The sequence below is a fragment of the Arachis duranensis genome, chromosome 3 (assembly GCF_000817695.3).
Source record: "Arachis duranensis cultivar V14167 chromosome 3, aradu.V14167.gnm2.J7QH, whole genome shotgun sequence".
Lineage (NCBI taxonomy): Eukaryota > Viridiplantae > Streptophyta > Magnoliopsida > Fabales > Fabaceae > Arachis > Arachis duranensis.
Window position 1 is genome coordinate 34040653 of NC_029774.3, and position 23534 is coordinate 34064186.

At 35.9% G+C, this 23534-nt stretch overlaps 1 protein-coding gene across 1 annotated transcript; it reads right to left on the reverse strand.

The window, feature by feature from the left end:
• Nucleotides 1–13428: 13428 nt before the first annotated feature.
• Nucleotides 13429–18574, reverse strand: LOC107478608 (NADPH:adrenodoxin oxidoreductase, mitochondrial). The gene is made up of 14 exons (XM_016098740.3): nucleotides 18115–18574; nucleotides 16774–16989; nucleotides 16563–16667; nucleotides 16328–16441; nucleotides 16167–16220; nucleotides 15867–15983; nucleotides 15666–15775; nucleotides 15486–15559; nucleotides 15203–15264; nucleotides 14815–15010; nucleotides 14621–14681; nucleotides 14306–14373; nucleotides 13994–14139; nucleotides 13429–13815 (listed from the first exon to the last, which is right to left on the reverse strand). The coding sequence occupies exons 2-14, from the start codon at nucleotides 16897–16899 to the stop codon at nucleotides 13582–13584; spliced, it is 1467 nt and encodes a 488-aa protein (XP_015954226.1). The 5' UTR covers nucleotides 16900–16989; nucleotides 18115–18574; the 3' UTR covers nucleotides 13429–13581.
• Between the last annotated feature and the right edge of the window lie 4960 nt (nucleotides 18575–23534).

Here is a 23534-nt window from a genome sequence, read left to right on the forward strand (position 1 = left end):
TGTGTACGTCTCTAGCCAAGGAGTTAAAAAAGACTCCCCTCTGCACCACTCAGAGCTCTCTTGAGGTAGCCCAAAGCTGAAGTAGAGAGGTTTAAAGAGATAAAGAAGGAGCTGGAGGAGGAGAGAAATGTGCTGTGTCCGACTTAGAAAAATCTTGGTCTCAGGTAAAGAAGGAAGAGGCGACTGCGACCATGGAAGAGGGGATATAGAAGAAAGCAGAAGAAAGCTATACTCAGGTTTTGGGGAGAAAATTGATCTTCAAGAGGAGTTAAAAAATGCCAGAGAGGAACATGCTTCTCTTCAGGAGCCTGTAGTTGAGGGAATGGACAAAATGTTCAATAACTTGAAGGCTCATGTCCAAGTCCTTGCTCCCAGGGTCGTCTCTCCTTGTTCAGCCAGGACAATATTGCGATTGACAGGAAGATCGTACCGGCCCCCGAGGATGATGAAGAGCCATTGCTCGACCCAAAGTCTTTAAGTACTGGGGTCGGGCAAATTTCTCAGGCCCTTGAGTTTTTCTCCGAGGTGGTAAATGACGAGCTTCCTCTTTCACCTTCTAGTGCTATCCCGGTTGTGATAGTTTCTGTTCATCCTCCGATCCCTCCTGCCCGAGGCGAGGATGTCATGACTGGGAAGGCCCTTAACCCTCTACTTTGGCTCCTTTTCATAGATTTTCTTAGTTTTTATTTTGTTGGATGACCTGAATTGTGGATCTTAATGAACAGTTTTAATTTGTAATAGCTAGTAGTTTGTTGAATACTTTACTTTATAATAGCAACTTTTCGTATACAACTTTCTAAAAAGATCATTTTTGCTCCTTAGATATTGAAGCTAGGTCTTTGTGGAAGTTGGAATTAGCTTTTATATAGTTGCTTAGTTTGGTGTTTAACCTTAGCAACTTTTTCGATGATGTTTCTTTGTTGAATTTAAGCAATGAATTCACTTATATAGATTTCCTTTTTAAGTTTTGATTTTGTGTAGTCAGACTTTGTTAAGTTACTTTTATACTTCATTTTTTTCCACCTTATAATTGAGGTTAGTTTTTACGAATGATTTGTGTAACTTCTTAGATTAATTTGTACCTTGTCGCTTCATCTTGCCGACCATAATGATTTTCGTGGTTTGTCGAGCTTAAATTAATGCTTTTTTATAGGAAACTTTTAAAGAAAAACAGAAATTTTATTGATAAATGAGAAATTCCTTTACATAAGCCTACTTACTAAGGATTTGTGTACCCTTAGCCCTTATTTTGGTGCCTCGTTAAAACCCCCTTTAGAAAAAATCCTTTTTAGAAAAAAATCTTAAAGTTGGAAAAAAGAGTACACTAGGGAACAAGGCTTACTTCCTAACTGTAGTACTTCTTTAGGTTACACGTGTGCCACGACCTCGGAAGTTTTCGTCCTTGTAGGTCGGACACTTTGTAGTAACCTTTCCCTAATACCTCGATAATCTTGTAGGGTCCTTTCCAATATGCTGCTAGCTTTCCTTCGCCCGGCTTCTAAACTCCAACGTCACTTAGAATCAATATAAGGTCATTTGTGGTGAAGCTTCTTTTTATCACCTTCTGATTATACCTTAGGGCCATCCTCTCTTTTAGTGCTTCCTCTTTAATCTGAGCTCGTTCTTAGACTTCTGGGGGAGGTTGAGCTCCTCCCTTTGTGCCCGGGTATTGGCCCCTTCATTGTAGAATATAACTCAAGGTGATTCTTCAATGATTTTTATGGGAATCATGGCTTCCATTCCGTAAGCAAGTTAGAATGGGGACTCTCTTGTTGTGGAATGAGGGGTTGTCTGATATGCCCATAAGACTTGAGGGAGTTAGTTTGTCCATGCTCCCTTTGCCTCTTGTAGTTGGCATTTCAGCTCGTCCAGTATGGCTTTGTTTGCTGATTCAGCTTGTCCATTGGCCTGAGGATGTTCCACCGACATGAATTGGTGTTTTACTTTTAAATCAGCCACCATATTTCTGAAGGATAAGTCGGTAAACTGGGTTCTATTATCCTGGTGATGGAGTGTGAAACTCTAAATCTGGTGACAATGTTCTTATAGAGGAACTTTTAACTTCTTTGGGTAGTGATAGTTGCTAATTGTTCTGCCTCGATCTATTTAGTAAAGTAGTCAATCCCTACTATAAGATATTTGACTTATCCTGGAGCTTGAGAAAATGGTCCAAGGAGATCGAGTCCCCATTCTGCAAATGGCCATAGTGAGATAACACTAATAAATTCTTCGGGAGGTGCCACATGGAAGTTGGCATGCTTTTGACAAGGCAGACACCTTTTAACAAACTCGACAACTTCTTTTTGCAAGGTCGGTCAGAAGAAGTCGGCCCAGATCACCTTCTTTGCTAGTGATCGAGCTCTCAGATGGTTCCCACATATGATGCTGTGTACTTCCTCTAGGACCTCTTTTGTGTTAGAGGTCGGAATGCACTTTAAAAGAGGTGTAGACATCCCTATTTTATACATTGTGGACCAATGTGTAGTTTTGTGCCTCCCTTATGAGCTTTCAGGCCTCCTTTCCATTCTTAGGAAGGATATCAAATTTGAGATAGTTTATTATAGAGGTCATCCATCCTAGATTTTGATTAGATATCGCCATTACTTCCAAATAGTCATCTCCTTTAATATTGATGGTGCATGTAGGGTCTCTTGGATGAGGCTTCTATTGTTGTCCCCAGGCTTGGTGTTGGCCAATTTGGAGAGGGCGTAAGCTCGGGCATTACATTCCCGGGTTATATGTCAGACTTCACTTTCTGAAAACTACGCTAATTGTTCCCGTGCTTCATCTAAGTATTTCTTCATGTTAGGGTCTTTAGCTTGATAGGTACCGTTAATCTGTGAAGTTACTACTTGAGAGTTACTGAACACTATCAGTCTTTCTGTCCCCACTTCTTTAGCCAGTTTCAAGCCAACAAATAAGGCCTCATATTCTTCTTGGTTGTTAGAAATGGGAAACCCGAACCTTAATGAGAGTTTTATCCGAGTTCCTTGTTCGTTTTCTAGGATAACTCTGGCTCCATTGTCGGGTTTATTAGATGACCCATCTACGTATAGGCTCCATGTTGTAGGACTTCCCTGACTTTTGGTATATTCAGCAATGAAGTCGGTGAGATATTGAGATTTGATTTCTGTTCGAGCTTCATACTTTAGGTCGAGATGATTCAGGCATAGGCTCCTCAGCAGCAAGATGCCTCCCCTTCGAAGTACTTGGCCGAGAGAGGGCACTGGGTGGAGCCGTTGGCTTGAAAGATAAAGGATACCTTGGAGTTGTTTCAGTACATGCAATTAGATTGGTGCAAGGAGGAGAGGTTAGAAGAGAAGGTGATGGTGTAAAAGGTTGATCTTTGGAGCGAGGAGAAGTTCTAGGTTTTTTAGAGACTTTGAAGATTTTGGCCTTGGGACTCTTTTGAATAATAGTTTTCTTCCTCATTGGTGTAGAATAAGGGTTTCGCACAAACAAGACACTGATGATAGTGGGGAGGAACTGAAGAGGTTGTAGAAGGAGTTATGAAGAGAGAGGTTTGGTAACTGTAATAAGAATGGGGTTTCTTGAAAACATGCAACTACATCACCTATGATTAGACCTTGAAAAGACTTGACATCGTTCAAAAAAATTTGATTTTATTTTATTAAAAATAAAATACTGGGTAAAACAAAACTAATTTTAAAATAAAACCTTTTTCACTAAAAGACAACACATAAAATCACACATGGATGATGTAACACTCATTGGGCCCAGAGATAATAGAATTTAAAGAAACATAACGGACCACGAGAACTCTGAACTAAAAGGTTAGCCTAGAAGATTTAGAACTTGCCATTGAGCCCAGAAATTAATATTCAGGATGATGGTTCTTCATTTGTCCAGAATTTTCTCTTCCAAGTCTGAGAGAAAAAACTTCAACAAAGACATAAGCAAGTTTCAAATAAGGAATCATAACTCATAATGCTTAGATTTCTTCTTAGTTTACTAAATCTGTCCTGAGCTAGAGATTTGGTGAAAATATCAGCTAATTAATCCTCTTATTTAACAAATTGAATGTTAATATTCTCTTATTGAGTGAAATCTCACTTCAATATGTTTAGTTCTTGAGTGCAATACTGAATTTTTGGAAATATTTATAGCACTCATATTGTCACACAACAAGAGAATGTTATCAGCATTTAATTTGTAATCAGCAAGTTGAGTTTTCAACCAAAGAAGCCGAGAACAACAAGAGAAAGCAGCAATATACTTAGTCTCAGCAATGGATAAAGCCACTGTGGATTGCTTCTTACTAGAGCAGACATTTAAAGACCTTCGAAGAAAACAGTGATGATCGGACTTTTGTGTGGTATAGAATTTTGCTAATGAAATCTCGTTGCAAGTATACTTTCTAAACCAACAATAATTCTTTCATACAAAAATTTGTTTATCACAAGTACAAACCTCTAAAATTTAATAATCAAAGTATTTAAACCTCGGGTCGTCTTCTCAAAGGAATTACAGGGTAGTGTTCTTGTTATTGGTTATGAGTTGTACATTTTGGGGTTTTGGATGAGAAACATAAAAAGTAAATGGCAATGAAAATCAAATGATAAAGCGGTCTTGGCAAGGTTTGGTGGTCAAGGATCTCTATCCTCATCACTAATCACATCATGATAATTGCAAGGATCAATCTCATCAAATCATCCTCTAACTAGTAAAGGAAGGTCAAATGAGCTATATCAATCTAAGTCCATAGGTCCTAATTATTCACTAATTGAATTAATGAAAGCTAGAGTCAATGGCTATCAATCATCAATCACTTGGGTATTAGCAACTCAAGAGTTCCTAAATTACCATCTCAAGACAAGAACATAAAATCCTACTGTAACATCCTTCCAAGCATTTTATCAAATACTTGGGAGGCACAAAGGGAAAGCATAGTAAATTGAAAACAAGAATGGATTCTAACAACAATTAATTGCAAGGAATTAACAACAACAATCAAGGAAAACATAATTACATGAATTATCTCAAATTGCATTAAAATAAAATAAGAAGAATAAGAGTATATCAACTTACAAAGTGTGGAAACAAAATAGAGGAAATTGCAACTAGAGAGTAGAAGAACAATATGTAGAAACATAGAATTGAAAGGTAGAAGTAGATGAAAGCACATATTAAAGCCTAGATCTAAGAAATTCTAACCTAAACCTAATCCTAATTCTAGAGAGAAGAGAGAGCTTCTCTCTCCAGAAAACTAGCACTACAACTATATCTAAAGTCCTAAAATGTGTGTAATGAATGGAATGGTTGGAATCCTCCCTTTTCCTTCAATCCTTGGTCCTTTAAAGCATTTTGGCGCCAAAGTTGGTTCCAAACTGGGCCCCACAGCCTCTGTGAATTCGCTGGGCATGATTTCACTCAAAAATCACGTGCCAGCATCGACGCGTACGTGTACAGCACGCGTATGCGTCAATGGGGTTTTTGCAATCCGCGTGTATGCGTCTAGTGCGCGTGCGCATCTATAGACTTGTCCCAAATCTTTGGCTTTTCATAATTTCTCCACTTTGCATGCTCTCTCTTCATTCCTTTGATCCATTCCTAGTCCTTTTCAATCTGAAGTCACTAGCAAACACATTAAAGCATCTAGTGGAATCAAAGGAAGATTAAAATTATCAAATCAAAGGTCTAAAAGCATGTTTTCACATTTAAGCACAAATTAGGAGACAATCATGAAACTATACTATTTTATTGAATAAATGTGAGAAAAGGTTAATAAAATACTCTAAATTCAACACAAGATAAACCCTAAAAATGGGGTTTATCAAACAGCATATGCCTAATGTATTTCTTCTATCAACTCTATCTCCGGCAAAGTCTGTGTCACAATAACCAACTGCAGAAAAACTTGTTAGTCTTGGGATACCATAAACCAAAATTGGGTGTGCCATGAATATATCTAATAATCCTTTTAACTGTAGAAAGATGTGACTCTTTAGGTTGTGATTGGAATCTGGAACAAATTCCAACACTTTGCACTATATCAGGTCTAGAAGATGTTAAGTACATGAGAGAACCAATCATTCCTCTATACTTAGTCTCATCAACATCTTTTTTAGTTTCACCCTTTTCTAACTTTGAGTTAGGGTGCATGGGTGTTTTCATGAGTTTGGTATTTTCCATACCAAATTTCTTAACGAGTTCCTTGGCATACTTTTCTTGATGAATAAAAATTTTATTTTCAGTTTGTTTTATTTGAAGCCTAAGGAAGAAATTAAGTTCACCCATCTTACTCATGTCAAATTCACTTGTCATGAGTTTTCCAAATTCAGCACAAAGGGTTTCATTAGCTGATCCAAAAATGATGCCATCAACATAAATTTGGACTAGAATGAAAGAATCATTTGAATTTTTAATAAATAGAGTAGTATCTGTGGTGCCTTTTTGAAATCCGTTTTTCAAAAGAAAAGAACTAAGTCTTTCATACCAAGCTCTAGGAGCTTATCTTAGGCCATAAAGAGCCTTTGAAAGTTTGAAAAAATGATTTGGAAGTTCTTTATTTTCAAAACCAAGTGGCTGAGCCACATACACTCCTCTATTTATTACTTCATTCAAGAATGCACATTTCACATCCATTTGAAATAATTTAAAACCACAATAAGCAGCATAAGCAAGAAGAACTCTTATGGCTTCCATTCGGACAACAGGAGCAAATGATTCATCAAAGTCTATTCCTTCCTCTTGATCATATCCTTGTGTCACCAATCTTGTTTTGTTTCTAGCTATGCTTCTATTTTCACCCAACTTGTTTCTGAAGATCCATTTGGTGCCAGTTATTTTCTTTCCATTTGGCTTTGGAATAAGTGTCCAAACTTGATTTTTTTCAAATTCATGAAGCTCTTCCTCCATAGCCTTTATCCAAGAGGGGTCATAAAGTACTTCTTTGAGTTTTATGGCTCTATTTGAGAGAGAAAAGCTAGGTTTGATTCTTCATTTACTTTTCTAGTGGATGATCGAGTTTTGACACCTTGAGAGACGTCCCCAATGACAAATTCTTGTCGATAATTCTTTAAAAATCTCCACTCATGGGGTCTAGTGGACTTAGAATTGTCTCCTGCAGGATCTCCTACAGCAGCAATGTCAGATTCAGGTTGCCTGGAAATTTCTTTTTCATGATTTTGGACTTCTCCTTTGTTGCCTTCAACTTGAGTTCCTACCTCACAATCTTTCAAGATACTTTGAACCAAGTTAATATCACAAAAGGTAACATGTATGGACTCCTCAATGATTCTAGCATATTGATGGTAAACTCTATAAGCTTTGTTAGTTGTAGAATATCCTACAAACAAACACTCATATAGCTTTAGAAAAAATTTCTAAATTTTCTTTGTTATTTAGAACAAAATATTTGCATCCAAAGATATGTAAATAATTTAGATTTGGTGGGTGACATTTCCAAAGTTCATAAGGAGTTTTCTTCAAAAAAATTTTTTATGATTGTTCTATTTAAAATGTGGCAAGCAGTATTAATAGCTTCAGTCCAAAAGAATTTTGGAACATCACTTTCACATAGCATAGCTCTTGTCATTTCTTGAATGCTTTTATTTCTTCTTTTCACAATACCAATTTGTTGTGGTGTTCTTGGGCAAGAGAAATTTTGTGATATTCTAAATTTCTCAGAAAAGGATCCAAAATATTGGTTTTCGAATTCTTTTCCATGATCATTCTAATGGAAACAATCTCTAAATCTTTTTCGTTTTGAATTCTTTTGCTGGAAACTTCAAAAGCCGCAAATGCATCATTTTTATGAGCAAGAAACAAAACCCAACTAAATCTTGTGTAGTCATCCACAATCACCAAACCATAATATATACCACCTAAGATTTGAGTTCTTGTTGGACCAAATCGATCAATATGTAGCATTTCAAGTGGCCTTTTAGTAGAGATGTCTTTCTTTGATTTAAAAGAATTCTTTGTTTGTTTACCCATTTGACAAGCATCACAAGTGATATCTTTGTCAAATTTTATCAAAGAAAAACCTCTTACTAATCCCTTCTTGACTAGCTTGTTTATTTGGAACATGCTTGCATGGCCCAATCTTTTATACCATAGCCACTTTTCAGATTCTTTGAAGTGAAAACAAGCTATATTTTGATCATTTAGCTCATCAAGAGTGAGGTCATACATATTATCACACTGATTTGCAACAAACAGTACCTCATTAGACTTTTCACTCACCACTTGGCATTCTAATCTTTTGAATATCACTAAGTAACCTAAATCATACAACTGACTAATTCAACAGATTATACCTCAATCCATCAACTAAAAAGACATCATTAATAAATGTAGAATGATTTTTATCTACTTTTTCAACTGCTATAATTTTGCCCTTACCATCATCTCCAAAAGTCACAAACCCTCCATCATACTTGTTGAGTTTGATGAAGAATGTTGACCTTTCCGTTATGTGCCTAGAACATCTGCTATCCAAGTACCACATGTCTTTCTTTTTCTCGGATGCTAGGCAAATCTGCATACATTCTCAAGTAATCTTAGGTATCCAAATTAATTTGGATTCTTTGAAGTTAATCTACCTAGTTTGCCCAAGTGTATTAAAATCACAAACAACATTGTAAGTTTGGTTTCCTACTCTTCTTTTTTTAATAAAGCATTGTAAGTAAGAGTGACCAGTTTTCTTACAAATAAAACAATGATTTTCTGGTGCATGTTGCTAAAATTGATTTCAGTTTTGATGCTAGAAATTATAAAAAAAGTGAGGTTTTCTAATTTTTGAAAAAGATGCATTTCTTTTTGCAAATGCACTCAGGCCAGAGTTTTTGAAAGCATAAAGGCTTCTTGAATGAGAGGTTTTTTTGTGAAATAGTGGTTTTTTAAAAGTAACCTCATTGTTTGAAACATATCCCAAACCCGACTTGTTTGATGTAGGTTCAGTTATTGAAAATGATGCAGTTTCATCAAAATAGCATTTTTTAAATTCCTTTTCATAGGTGGAAACATATTCAAGACTAGATTTGTCGATGGTGGATTTTGTTTTTTAAGAAGAGGCCATGAATTTTGTAGAAGAATTTTCAAAAACTGCACTCTCTTTTGTCACATAACCTAAACCAGATTTTTCAAACAATGGTCATTGATTTGCAAATAATTTGTCCAAGTTACTAGAACTGTGAGCAACTCTTGCTAAATTACTATTCAATCTTTTAATAATTTCATTTAGCCTTTTATTTTTAGCAACAAGTTCTTGTGAGGGATCCAAAATGTGCTTTCCTTTAAGTATTTCAATTTCAGATTTCAAAAACCTATTTTCTTCAATAAGATCCATTGCACATTCTATTTCTTTCACTTTTTCTTTTAAAAAATCATTTTCTGCCTTCAACATCTCATTTTCAAATTTACATTTATTATATTTTTTCAACAACTTTTCAAAATGATGGGTAAGATCATCTACAATGACGTGTAAATCATCCATAGATAGGTCATAGTAATTTACCTCTTCCAGTTGATCTTCACTAGCCATGAAGCATACTTGGGCTTCGTATTCGGAGTCATCTTCCTCATCCGAATCGTTCTCAAGATCCTCCCAAGATGCCATGAGCACTCTCTTCTTTTCTTTCTTCCCTTTTTCTTCCTTCTCGAGTTTTGGACAGTTGTATTTAAAGTGTCTAGCCTCCTTGCAATTGTAGGATATCACTTTTCTCAAGTCCTTCTTGCATTCATTTGAGTTTGAACCCTTGTACCTGCCTTTGTTCCTCATTAGCCTCCTTAGCCTCCTAGCAAAAAATACAATTTTATCATTTGAAAAATTGTCACTAAACTCGCTCTCATTTGGTTCTACTTTTGATTTTAGGGCTATTCTCTTTTTCTTTGAGTCTCGTCTTGTGTGTGTGATTTCATAAGCAAGAAGTTTCACTCTCAACTCATCATAAGTTATAGGACTTAGGTTGTTACTCTCAGTTAGGACAGTGGCTTTTGTTTCCCAATCTTTTGTGAGACTTCTAAGGATTTTTCTCACTAAGGTTTGTTCAGTGTGTGTTAAGCCCAGAACATCAAGGCTGTTGATAATGATTGAGAATCTCTCAAATATTTCATCAATGCTTTCTCCATCATTCATGGTAAATGCAGCATATCAATCCTTGTTTCTTTGACCTGTTTGGTACCTTCGTGTGTAATCTGGAGTTTCTCCCAAATTTCTTTGGCCGTCTTGCATCTAGACACCTTTCGGTACTCCTCAAAGCTGATAGCACAATGCAGCAAGTTTATTGCTTTAGCATTCAGCTCAACATTCTTTTTATCGTCATCATTCTATTCAACTTCCTCTTTTGGAATCACTACTCCATCGGCATTTGTCTTTGTAGGGATTTTAGGACCATTCTTCACTATCTTATATATGTTGTAGTCAATTGATTGAATGAAGATCCGCATTTTTTCTTTCCAGTAGGCATAGTTCTTCCCGTTGAAGAAGGAAGGCTTGTTGTTTGACTGACCTTCTGTTAGAGTGTAGGCAACTGTGGTTGTGCCCAAGTTATTCGTCATTGGACCTTTGCTCTAAGCTGTGAAGCTTGATTCTTGAGACCTTGACTCTGATACTAATTGAAGGTTACAAAAGGTTTAGAGAAAGGGGTTGAATCTATGGCCTTCTTTTACTTTAATAAGTAAGCCTTTAATACCAAACTTCAAACTTGATTTATGTTTGAATTGTGCAGTGGAAATTTTAAGAGACAATTTCGTTTTGTCTCATAAATTTCAGAAAACAGAACAGCAAAAGAAAGGAAGAAGTTGACACATTCATTTATCCTGGTTCAGTTGCCTTGTGTAATGCAACCTACATCTAGTCTCCACAATTGTGGTGGAATTTTCACTATAGTCAAAGTATTACATACACCAATTTTCTAGGATTCACACAATCCTATCTGGACACACAAGTTTCTACCTAAACTTGACTTGGTTATGCTAATACCTAAACTCTTTATACTAAGTGCTTACCCAACTTAGCAAGGGGCACCACACAGGTACTTGATACAAGATAGAAAATACAACCAAAAGAAATCTGAAATCACTCTTGGCTTTTCTCTCAAGTGTTTCACTCAACCTTTTTTCACTCTTAGACTTTTTCTCAATTTCTCTCTTTCAGCCTTTTTTTATCTCAAAGAAAATACAAAAAGATATACATTGAAACTGAAATACAAAACAGTAAAACATGAAGGAGATGATGAATATTCAGCTTTGACTCTATGAACTGAACCCAGCTTCTGAACTCATAACCTTGTTCTTCATCTAAGCAGAGTGCTCCCTTTAGAGTAGGTGCAATACTTCCAAAATTTCAAACACAATAGTAAGGTTTCACGCACAGCTCTCTTTCTCTCAAGTTTTCTCTCTTTGAGTCCCAACCAGAAATGTTTTTCCTTTTGTACCTTGTGCTGAGTCACAATTAGAGTTTCTCTCAAGTCAACTTCTTGGACCTTAAGCTTGCATGGTTCATCCCTTCTCTTTCTTTAATCAACCCCTAAATTAGGAATTTCAATTTTTGAAATATTTGTTCGACCGAACACAACATGACAACAGATGTGAGCTTTCTCATGATAATCCCAAATCCAAACTATCAAAAATGTGTTTGGCTCTAAGTAACTTTGTAAGCCATTGATTCACAACAGTGGAAATCAGAACCCACTTTCTCCATTTATCCCAAATTGTCTTTGCAGAAATGTGCAGAAAAAATGAAGAAATTAACTTGCATGTAAATGGAAATAAATCACTTTTATCATCTGACTTAGCTTAACTTGCTTTGATTAGGGCGATTAGACATTTGCTTTCTTGATTTACTTTTCTCTTTTCTTCTTCTCTGGTGAATGAACCAAAATGAAGAAGCTTTCTCTCTCTTTCTTCTTGAATCTGACCGAAGAAAGCTTTGTAAACATTGGCTTTGGTTGGCTTCAACTTGGATGAATCAACTTGGGCTTGGATTGACTTGACTTTTCATTCAACAAATGATTTCTTTGTTTCATTTCTTTGGGATTTGTTTGTGGATCAAAGAACTCACTGACAACTTTTGTTTCTTGGTTCCATTGGTTTGGGCTGCTGCTTCTTTAATTTTGGCCTGCAATACTAACTAAAGCAATCAAAACTAATTGGGTATTTAACCTAATAAATCAATGTTTGTAGTCATCATTTAAATTAGTTATGTTCTTAACTCAACATTATGTTATTAAAAAAATGGCTTACTGATTAGGTCTCGCAATCATTTCTTTTTAAATTTAGAATGCGTTTGATTTATATTTTTATTTTTTTGTTTTTACTTTTAATTTTTTAATTTTATAAAAAATAATAAAAACAAAAAATATTAAAAATAAAAATTAAAAATAGAAACCAACCGTACCTTAACTTTGGCATTTTTTTTCTCTTTAAAAAAACACATATATGTTAAACCATTCAGCCAGTTTTTAGGTTAGAGGTGTACGTAGGCTCATTCTTCTCAAGTATAATGAAACTATATTTTGACCTTAAATACCATGGTTTTAAAAACGAACTGTCCAATTTAAATGAGTTAATCAGAAATTTATTATCAAACCAATTCTATTCAAGATAAACAAAAAAAAAAAACAAACAATTATAAATGAATTGATCAAAACTGAAAAAACTAATAATTTTGGTTAAACGACCTAATATTTTAGCAATTAACTATTTAAAATAGTAACACAAAATATATAAATATTTCCTATATAAATATATTATTTTAAATTAAAATTTATTTAAATCTTTAACTCTATTGCTTCATGACCAATTCAATTCTTATAACATTAGTAAATACCCAATTTTTACAACTAGTGTGTTACTCTATCATCCATATGTAATTCAAGATCATTGTGAATTTTCTTTTTTTGTTAAATGTGTTATTACCTGTACGACATGGTGCTTAACAAATATTTTGAAGCAAAAAAAGGGTTACAAGTAGACAAGGGTTAGAAAAATGGAAGCCAAATCTGCATTCTTCTGCGGGCAGATATCAGAGCAACGATTAGCAAAACTTTGAGCTAAAAAGGATTCCTCATATTATTACCATTTTTTTTAAAAATAATTCTCCACATACAAGCGCTGCACGTTTTCACTGCACATTCTTCTTCTTGCTGCACATTCTTCTAATTTTATAATCCTTTGGGTGTATTTCTATAATCCTTTGAGTGTATTTCTATCCTGTAACCGTTTAAGTGTATTTCTGTAATCCTTTGAATGTATTTCTATAATTGTTTGAGTATATTTCCGAAATTCCATTATCTTCAAATTTGACAAGAAACTCGTTTTCATGGAGGAAGAAGAAGAAGATTCGTTCATAATGCATGGTGAGTAGCGCGCTTTGAAAACAGGAAGTGGTTTAATAACATGTGTTTATTTACTCTTAAATGTGAAAGTGTAATGTGTGTGTTTTGTTAGACTTGTACTAACTTGTAAACCAAAAAGACTTGTATGTGTAGCAGACCTCTTTTTTTTAAATTACAAGTTCACAACAAATAAGAGGATGACTTCCGCAACAAGTGCGTATCATGAAATCCTTTCAATTATTTTGTGTTCCTGGTATAAGATGTATAAATAATCAATTCATTCTAGGGCAGCTTTGTGTAGCTCATCCCAGGTGGAGAGTTTCTGCCTAGGCTTGTTCCTTGAACTTCCAAGCCTCTTTTCTTCGGAGTCTATCTTTTCCCAATCACTGAATGAAACTATTCTCACATCTCTATCTTGTAGTAGCTGGAGAAGACCCTCTCTGCCCGGTTTTGGTAAGGCAGCTGATGAAATCAACATTCCTTTTTCAATGTCTTCTGATATACTCAAAACCTACAAATAGAAGTAAAATCAATTTTATGCTTGGTGTTATTCAACATGTTTTCACATGCTATGAAGTATTGCAATTACCAAGTCATCATAGTGTGACTGATTTTGTTGTTATCTTACTACTACGGTCAGTTAAAGTGTCCTTAGGAATAATATGAATGGAAAACCAAGACACACGTACAGTTTCTTCAGCACAATGCAGGTTTGTGGCAACAATTCCAGTTGGTCCTCGCTTCAGCCAACCACAAACATACAAGCCCTCTTCAAGAAGTGTCGGATCCCCTGACGTGTCACTCAACACTCGACCCCTAAAATTTGGAACTATACCTGAAATGTTAGACATGTACAACCATGAGGCCCTGTCAGATGTGACACGTACACCAAGGAACAAGTTTTCCTTGACTAGTATCTGAAAGATACCAAAACGAAATGTGTACCACACGTATCGACAGAGTAGAAGTGAATGGATCCGAAGCATTAATTGTTTTTCTACCTTTCTTATGATCAAAAGGTAAGCCATCAACTGGTACTGATTTGTAACCAATGCTCTTAAGTACCAACCTACAAAATGTCAGAAGGTTGCAATGTATGCAGTGAGTACTCTCCAATTTGTTTGATAGCAATCATTTATTTGCAGAGCATAATATCAATCTCTTTCAATCTATGGAGGATATGAAGTATTGTAAGTTTGTAACCAATGGGTATTTCATTACAATGAAACCAGTAGAAAAGATTTCATGCAAAGCAAACAATTTTCACAACTAGGAACCCAAGTATTTTTATATGATTTCCCGTTATAGGATAATACCCGCATTTTATATCTTCAAATTCTCCAGTGCCGATGGCTATCTGTTTTCCAGGGCCATCACCTGCAAAACAAAGTCAACTAATTAAATATTTAAAAGCAATTCATTGCACAACAGATAGTTTAATGGCTTAGTAAGCCTTCGAGTAAGACTTATTACCAGCATTCTAGAAGAGCCCAGCAGAAACAAAAATTACCTTTAAGAACTGTCTTTTCAAAGTGCACACCAGAAACATGGCCAGTTCTGTCTTCTGACTCTTGAAAACTATCTGGCTTTCGGAAGAAGACAAAATGAAGTTCACGTTGGTTCAAACCAGCAGTTCTGGGTTTGGCGGCGGCCTTAGATAGCAATTCATGAACTCTCCTCTTTATTCTGTTGCTTTTTAGTTCTTCCTTCAACAAGTGACAACATTAAGACATAGATAGCATCAAAAGGAATCCAAGTCTTCAAACACACTACAGCAATTATTGGGAAATAATTCTAATACCGACAACCATAAAGGTGGCAACAAAACCCAAATGCTTTTATTTCCCTCTGATACGGAAAAATAGAGATCAATTAACAAAATGTGATGCATTGTATACCTCATCGGCTGGTGTTAAACGTAGATCCACTTCCTGTATGGATATATCAACGTTACGAATACCTATAAATAGATACCAAACTCCAGTTAAGTCTCAGGTGGAAGAGCACAAAATGTAGTCTTTATGTTCTGAAATTGTTTAAAATCAGACTCATGATAATCTATAAATGCTATTCTTTTATTACAAGAGTTCTGCTAAGCGCGTTTTCTAAGGTGTTTTGGGTTCAGAATTTTGAAAACTGAATTGTGAAATGAACTCGTGCATGAAGGGATGCAAAAGTTACCAAGAATCTCCCGCAGTTCTTTTGCAGTGCAAGCCGCTTGGGCAGGACCACGTCTTCCGACCAAATAGACCTTCCTGCAATATTTGCTTATGTTACAGATTCGTCTCTCTCTTTTTGGGTTTTTTTGGGGGGGGGACTGGCAATATGAATAAACAGCCACTTCAAGTCGCAACTAGAAACCTGATAGAGCTCTCCTCCAAAGCAGCCAAAGCATAATTGGCAATATCAGTTGTTGCTAACTCTGCAGTAGGCCGTAAAAGAATGCGTGCAACATCAAGAGCAACATTTCCCTGAAATAAAATTGAACATTTTACCTTCAAAACCTTAGCTGGGACTTGATATAAAATTTATTCACCATAGGAATCCACAGGACAAAGTTACCTGACCAAGAATTACAGCTGCATCTGTGTTCTTCAGGTCTGGATCAAGATTTCGCCCATCAGGATGCCCGTTATACCACCAAACAAATTCTCTAGCTGAATATATCCCTTTCAAACTCTGAGAAGAAAAATAAAAGAGCATTGAAAAGTAAATTCAAATTATCCGCTAATGCATAACCATCACATGATAAATGAACTATAAGCAAGCACTTAAACCAAAGGAAATTCCAACCAAATGCATAAAATTCTAGCAAAGTATATACTCAATTCGCAGAAAGTAAAAAAATAAAACCAGACATACTTCTCCTGGGATACCAAGACTTCTGTCACTTTCAGCACCATATGCAAGGACAACCTGCTCAAATGCATAACATGATTATTGAAAAAGATGGTGCAGGTGACAAATATCAACTACACCAACACATTGCCATGAATATAGCAAATGTAAAACCAGAACTTCACCACATGATAGAGCTTGCGTAATTCAGAGAGAGAAATGCTAGATCCAAGAGTCACATTTCCAAGAAATGAGCATTGCTCATGTTGCGCCACCCGTGAAAACTGGTTGATGACAATCTGTTGCAAGTTTTCTGGTAAAGTAAGTTCAATGGAGTTACTGTCACCAAATAATCGATAATCCGAGAGACTTCAAATTCAAATGATGATGATGATGATGATAAAGGTAGTGATAATAGACCTTTGTTTCAGGGTGATCGGGTGCAACACCAGAGCGAACCAAGCCGAAAGGCGTGGGCAACCGGTCAATGATATCCACCTGCGCTTGTTGATGAGCCTTCAACATCTAAAAGGATAAATCATGAAGCATAAAGGATAAAGGGTTTAGGGTTATGGAAATTCAAATTTCAACACTAAGTATAAATCATGAAGCATAAAGGATGGACCATTACCTTCTCGGCAGTGTAGAATCCAGCAGGGCCACTTCCAACTACGCAGACTTTCAAAGGGTTCGAAGAAAAGCTCGACAAGCTTCTTGAAAACCATTTCCTTGCTTGCAAAATTACCACGTTTTGCATTTTATTATCGGTGAAGCACTAGTTGTAGAGCATAAACAAAAATGCTTCGATTTCTTTGTTTATATTCACGTTTATCGTCTAAAAGGGTTTCTGTTGAAGAATTGTAGAGCGACAAAATCATTAGTCAAGAGCATGGTTTTGAAATCCAAATCAGTCATTGATCACTCTAGCTACTGATTCACTAGTTTAGAGGTTCAAACGAAATAACCGAATTAGAATAAAATATACAAAAATTATAAATAAACACACACAAACAATATAATGCATTGTCAGTGTAAAGCAGCTTTACACGTGCGTCTAATCACGTAAGCCCACATCATCAAAAGTAACTACTATTTTCATTGACCACGTGAATGGTCATCCAAACGAACGGATGTGATTGTACAACTGTGTAAAACATTTTAATCAAATAATTATATTCAAATTTAAATCTTAAAAATACACAAATTAAATGGATGACATCAACCAAAGTCTTATAATATTGTCTAAGTGCAACACAAGAGTCAAATAACAAAAGAAATACCAAATATCATCTATGTACAACACAAGAGTCAAATAACAAAAAATTTAACAACACGTCAGCCATAATAAGAAGAACAACTAGGCAGCCATAATATATTAAAAGCTTTTTGTCTTCACTTCGGTGCTCAAATCTTGGTATTCTTAAGAGGGTCACCGTTTCACATTTCAGATGTGCATAGAGATTGAACTAACTGACGGAAAATATTAAGACAAGTAAAGGATAATACAATTACCAATATAAACTTCTTCTAGTTAAAGCACTGATGGAAACAAGAAATTTTCTCCTCTTATCTTATAATCTTGTTTCTTAACAAATTTCTTTTTCTGTTAAAAGTATTGCATAAAATGAATTGCGGTCTATATTGAATTAATATGATGCACACACACTAGCAAGGTTTTACTGCTTTAAGGAACAAACTACCAGTTTATGTATCAAAATCAAAACCCCTAAATTTTGAATAATATTTCCTGGTACCACCAACTAGCAAAGAATACTGGACATAATAATAGGCTCAAACAAACAACCCGAACTCTTATTTAAACTAAAAAAAATAACCAAATTGTTCTAATATCTTAGAATGAAATAGCATAGGCTTCAAAAGTGTCACACTTAGCTAGAAGCCTCTAATAAACATAAATCAGAAATAGGAAGCAAATAAAGAAAAAGAAAAGAGAGAGTGTATTTGAACATACCGAAGGGGATGAAGAGTGTTGGGAAGTAGAATCAGGACCACAGGACCCTGGGAAGGAGAGAGAGTTTGGAGTTGGGTTTTGAAAAGATTGAGAATGTTCCGTTGTTTGGATGAAGAAGCTGTGAATGTGAAGGAATGAAACAGAGATATTAGAGGGCGTAAGAACAATGAGCGGCTGGGGAGAACACGGCTGAATGCGACGGCGACGGCGACGGCTGAGGGAGGCGGATTGGAGTGAAAAAAAAGGCGACGATGGGCAGTTCTATGTTATATTTAGGACATGAGATGGGCCTATATTTTGAATATTTGGGCAGAGATCCATTTACAGTTTATGTACTTGTGATTCTAATAGTCGAGCCCAAGAAAGAAAAGCCTAGTATTTTTTCCTTGTGCTTTGTCTCAGTTTCATTTTTAAAAACCAAAATACCTGTTTTCGCCCGAAACTACGACCACCCACACCATTCATTCCAAAATTGAGGGAAGAGGATGGAACACAAGGAAGATTGAAGAGGTGTTTCTAGAACAAATCAAAGGAAAAATTATGTAAACTCCAATCAGTTTAATAAGAAAGGAAGATCAACTTATTTGGGCATATAAATGGGATGGTAATTATCTGGTCCAATATTAAAATTAAGTCTAAAGTGGATAGGCTCATTTTATAAAAAAAATAAAGTTTAAAAGATCTTTTTTTACCCATCTGATCTAAGCATGGAGTGGGACTCTTCATCTATGCGTTTGATCCGACTTGAACAGCAACAAAATATCAAATTTATTTATCTGTATTTTTATCAAGGTTCTGAAAACCGAATCGTTCATTAAATCGCTCTAACTATTGGTTCACTAATTCATTAGTTCAACCAATTTAATTGTGGTTTAACTGATTTTACCGTTTTATAATAAAATAGTAATTTCATATATTTAAAGAAGTAAATACCAAATCGGTACCTGAAAGATTCTGACGCTGACAAAATGGTGCCTGACTTTTGTTATTGACAAAATAGTCCCTAAAAGATTTTAAAATTTGACAAGCGTGTCCTCGAGCTCGCCGAAGCAAATCTCCGGCAAACACAATACTGACATGGTCATGGTGACCTGGCAAACCACCTCCTAAACCCTAATCCCTCCTTCTCCCTCCCCATCGTAGCCCCCTTTCCCTTTCCCTTTCCCTCCCCATCGCAACCCCCTTCCCTCTCCCTCCCTCTCATATAATCTCATCTCATCTCATCTCATTTCTGCAATAAAAAATAACAACAATCTAATATCTCAAAATTCCATCATTTCAAAGCAACTCAAACCAAAACTTTCGATTCTCTTTTTCAAATCAGAGAAGAACAGAACGAGAATCTGAATAAAAGAAGAAGAAGGAATAATGGATCTAGCACTAGAGGAGCTACAATTCCTGAGTATCCCAAAAATCTATTACCTTTTCTTCCTCTTCGCCTTCTCTCTCCTCTCCTTTACCGTCACTTCCCTCTACACCAACAAAGCTGTCTCCTTTTCCTCCACCATCTCTGTAATCCCCAAAATCTTCAAGTGTTTGTTCATCACTTACTTCCGGGTCACGCTTTTGATGTTTATCTGTAACTTTATCTTCGTGATTTCTTTGATTTTGCTTATTATAGCAATTGATACACAGAATTCATTTCTGTAGTTTTTCAGGGTTATTGTGGGTGTGTTGGTCATTGTGAATTTGGTGGGATTATTGTTGCAGAATATTTTTTACTATGTTTGCAAGAGTTACCATCACCAAGGGATTGATAAGAGTACTTTACATGATCATTTTGGTAAGAAATTTGGGGGGTTTGTAGGTGAATTTTTTCTTTTTCTTCTTTTTTTAATGTAATTGATGGAATAGTGTAATACATTTGAAAAAAAAACAAATAGTATTGGTAGATTGTAATTTGAATTGTGATATTGTGTTCTGTTGTGCATGCTTCTATCTCTGCCTTTATATAATCTGCAATGGGAGGGAGAGGGAAGGGATGGAGAGGGAAAGGGAAGGAGGCTGCGATGGGGAGAGAAAGGGAAGGAAGGAGTGTGTGTTGGGGGGTTGCATCAAAATACGGTAGCCCATGTTAGCATTGTGTTTGCCGAAAATTTGCTCCGGCGAGCTCGGGGATACATTTGTCAAATTTTAAAATCTTTTAGGAACTATTTTGTCAATAACAAAAGTCAGGTACTATTTTGTCAGCGTCAGAATCTTTCAGGTACCGATTTGGTATTTACCTCAAATTGTACATAGTGTATTTGAATGAAACAGAGTATAGCTAAAATTACAACTATGAAAAAAAAAAGACATTGTTAATAAATTGTAATCATGAAGAAGAGGATGTGGCTAATAAATTATTAACAAACTCAGAAAAATTAATAATAATTAACAATAAGTCAATAATTAACTCAGAAAATTAACAAATTACGATTAACTCAAAGAATTAACAACAATCAACACTAATTAACTCAGAAAATTAACAATCAACAAAACACCATCATCTTAGAACATAATAGAGAAAAATAATTCAAAGAAGCAGTGGAGAAGTGCTTACCGGCGGTGAGAGAGTGAGCTCAGAGAGAGAGATGCCAAGAAGACACCGCAACAGAGCTGAACACGTGAGTGACGATAATGGAGACGCTGCCGAGAAGACATCAAGACGGTTCAGTGAACGTGAGCGACGCCAAGGGAGAAGTGGGAGGATACAATAAGGCTAGTCTAGCGGAGACGTGAGGCTTCTGTGATAATGCTGGTGCGATAGCACCCTCTGGTCGATGGAAAGTAGTTCAGCGATAAGGAAGGCAGTGGTGAGTGGCTACTAAGGCTAGCTATTTTGGAGTCTCTCTTCTTTAATGTGTGGGAATCGGATTATAGGTTTAGGGTTAGGTTTACTAATTGCAAAATTTGATTTCTTTTTTTAAATAAAACAATAAATCAACAATGTTTTGATGTTTAGTAGCATTTTTAGCAATGCAGCCACACCATAAAAAATGGGACCAATTCCAATAGTTCACTAATTAACCGTCTGTTCGGCCGATTTTTCATCAATTTTTTGTTAGATGATTCTTTGACACAATTGAACTAGCCAGAGGACAATTCTCAGTTAATCCGATTAAACTAGTCAATCTTGTTCAGTTTTTAAAGCCATGGTAATTATATAGTCAAAATTGGATATCATGTTGCCAAAAAGGAATCGAAAGATATGGAAAGAGATACTCTTTCAGTCAGTATAGATTTGGAAGACATTTGGAATCTCAAAGTTTCACAGATAATCAAATGTTTATTTGGAGGGTCATCCACAATACTATCCACAATATAATCCACTCCACTAAAAGTCTTAATTGTATTTTATGCAGGATTGAGTATGAGGCAACATGCTCCCTTATTATGTCTATGGACAAGAGCGGCATAGTTTGGAGGACAGAACCAATGTACACCAGACAAGGAATCAACTACAAGTTTAGGATCATGGCTAATAGAGAGATTCAAAACCATAAGAACATAGCGAGGACCGAGGAAATGAAAAGGAGATAATGGTGGCCAGAATTGCATTTATGTGTTGCGAATTTGGAAAGAGAGGAACATACCTATTTTTAACAAATCAAAAGTAAATCCCAAAGCAGCAATCATAAAGACAAAAATCATGGAGACATAATTCACAAAAGCAACTAAAGCTAGAAGAGGAAACAACTCAATCAAAGGAAAGCTTTCAATAGTAGGAGTAAGGAAGTTACCTGGAAGCCTCCACTAAGGGATTGGATGAAAGCAAACATAGATGCCACATATCAGAAATATTTTGCAGAAGGAGAAACTAAAACGATTATTAGAGATAGTTTTGGTAAACTTTTCACTAGGGCAGCAGAGAGAATCATTGCATCTTCAAGCCTGGCGGCAGAAGCTTATGCTATCGAAAATGCTCTAATTTTAGCAAAAAAATATACAAATAGAGCGAATTCTCATTGAATCAGATAAACTAACTTTAGTATAAGCTCTGGAATCAAAAGCCAACATCAAAGAGGTAGAGGCAATTCTTTAAGACATACATGTCTTAGCGGTAAACATACCAAAATGTGAATTTGCTTGGATCCTTAGAGAAGGGAACACCCTTGCCCATCTGATAGGTGCTTGGCAGCGGAGTTGGAACCGAACTGGAGTTGGAATATATAAGGTGAACTCTAGGCGGTCTTGTCTTGTGAAGCACGTAGAGCCTTGAATTGGGAGAACTGGTGGTGGCAGACCAAAGCAGAGAGAATAGGGGATCACCAATATTTTCTTATTGTAGATGATGCAGTGGTCACGCCTAGCGGAAGGGGAACAACCACCATTTCAGAATATTAGCCGATCAGAGGAGGTCCGAGCTAACCACCATCAACACGGTTCTTCAATCCTCGGTAGCACGTGGATTATCTTCGAGTATTTCAGACACTTGTGGTGGTGGCGATGCTCAACAGAGACGATTCAATCCCAAACAGTATGAAACAATGCTCAATCAAGCAACAGAGTAGAGCAGAAGTCATCGAGGTAACAAGGAATCTGGTTTTCTTCATTCTTGGTCTCCTAGCTATCTTTGTAAGAGACTGAAGTAGCCATGGATACCATGAAGCAGTATAATAGTTGTAGGACCTCAGTAGTGACGAAGGGCAGCAACGTCGGCGTGTTTTGATGGCAGATGTCTTAGGTTCTTGAGCAGCGGTGATGAACAAATTTTTGACATTTTAGAATTTCACAATTGGAATCGCGTTGCTAGTATAGTTTCTAAACCAACAAGAATCCTTTCATACAAAAGATTGTTTGTCACAAGTAACAAAATCCTTAAAAAGTAATAACCAAAGTATTCAAACCTTGGGTCGTCTCTCAAGGAATTGAAGGGAAGTGTTCTTATAATTGGTTATGTAAAGGTATATTTTGGGGTTTTTTAAGATAAGAAGCAAGAATAGTAAATGGTAATGAAAATCAAATAATAAAGAGGTCTTGGCAAGGTTTGGTTGTCAAGGATCTCTATCCTTATTACTAACCACAACATGAGAATTGGCAAGGATCAATCCCATTAAGTCATCTTCAAACTAGTAGTAAAGGAAAGTTAAATGAGCTATATCAAGCCAAGTCCATAAGTCCTAGCTCTCAACTAATTCAATTAGTGAGAACTAGATTTAATGGCTTCCAATCATCAATTACTTGGACATTAGTAACTCAAGAGTTCCTAAGTTACCATCCTAAACCAAGAACATAAAAGTCTAATTTTTGATCCTCCCAAATATTTCATTAAACACTTGAAAGGTACAAAATAAAAACATAGAATATTAATAAGAGAATATTAAATCCAAACAACCAATTGAAAGCATCAATAACACAAATTGAAGAAAGCAATCATAAATCTAAAATACCTCAAATTGCATTAAATAGAAAATCAGTCTAACATGAAACATTCATAA

Bases quoted from the DNA above. Each gene is read 5' to 3' on its own strand.
- LOC107478608 (XM_016098740.3), bottom strand. From the start codon at position 16,899: ATGCAAAACGTGGTAATTTTGCAAGCAAGGAAATGGTTTTCAAGAAGC. The intron at 16,442-16,562 runs GTCTATTATCAC...AACTTGCAACAG, and splicing joins CCGATCACCCTGAAACAAAG to ATTGTCATCAACCAGTTTTC. The intron at 14,682-14,814 runs GTAATTTTTGTT...TTTGTTTTGCAG, and splicing joins TGAAAAGACAGTTCTTAAAG to GTGATGGCCCTGGAAAACAG.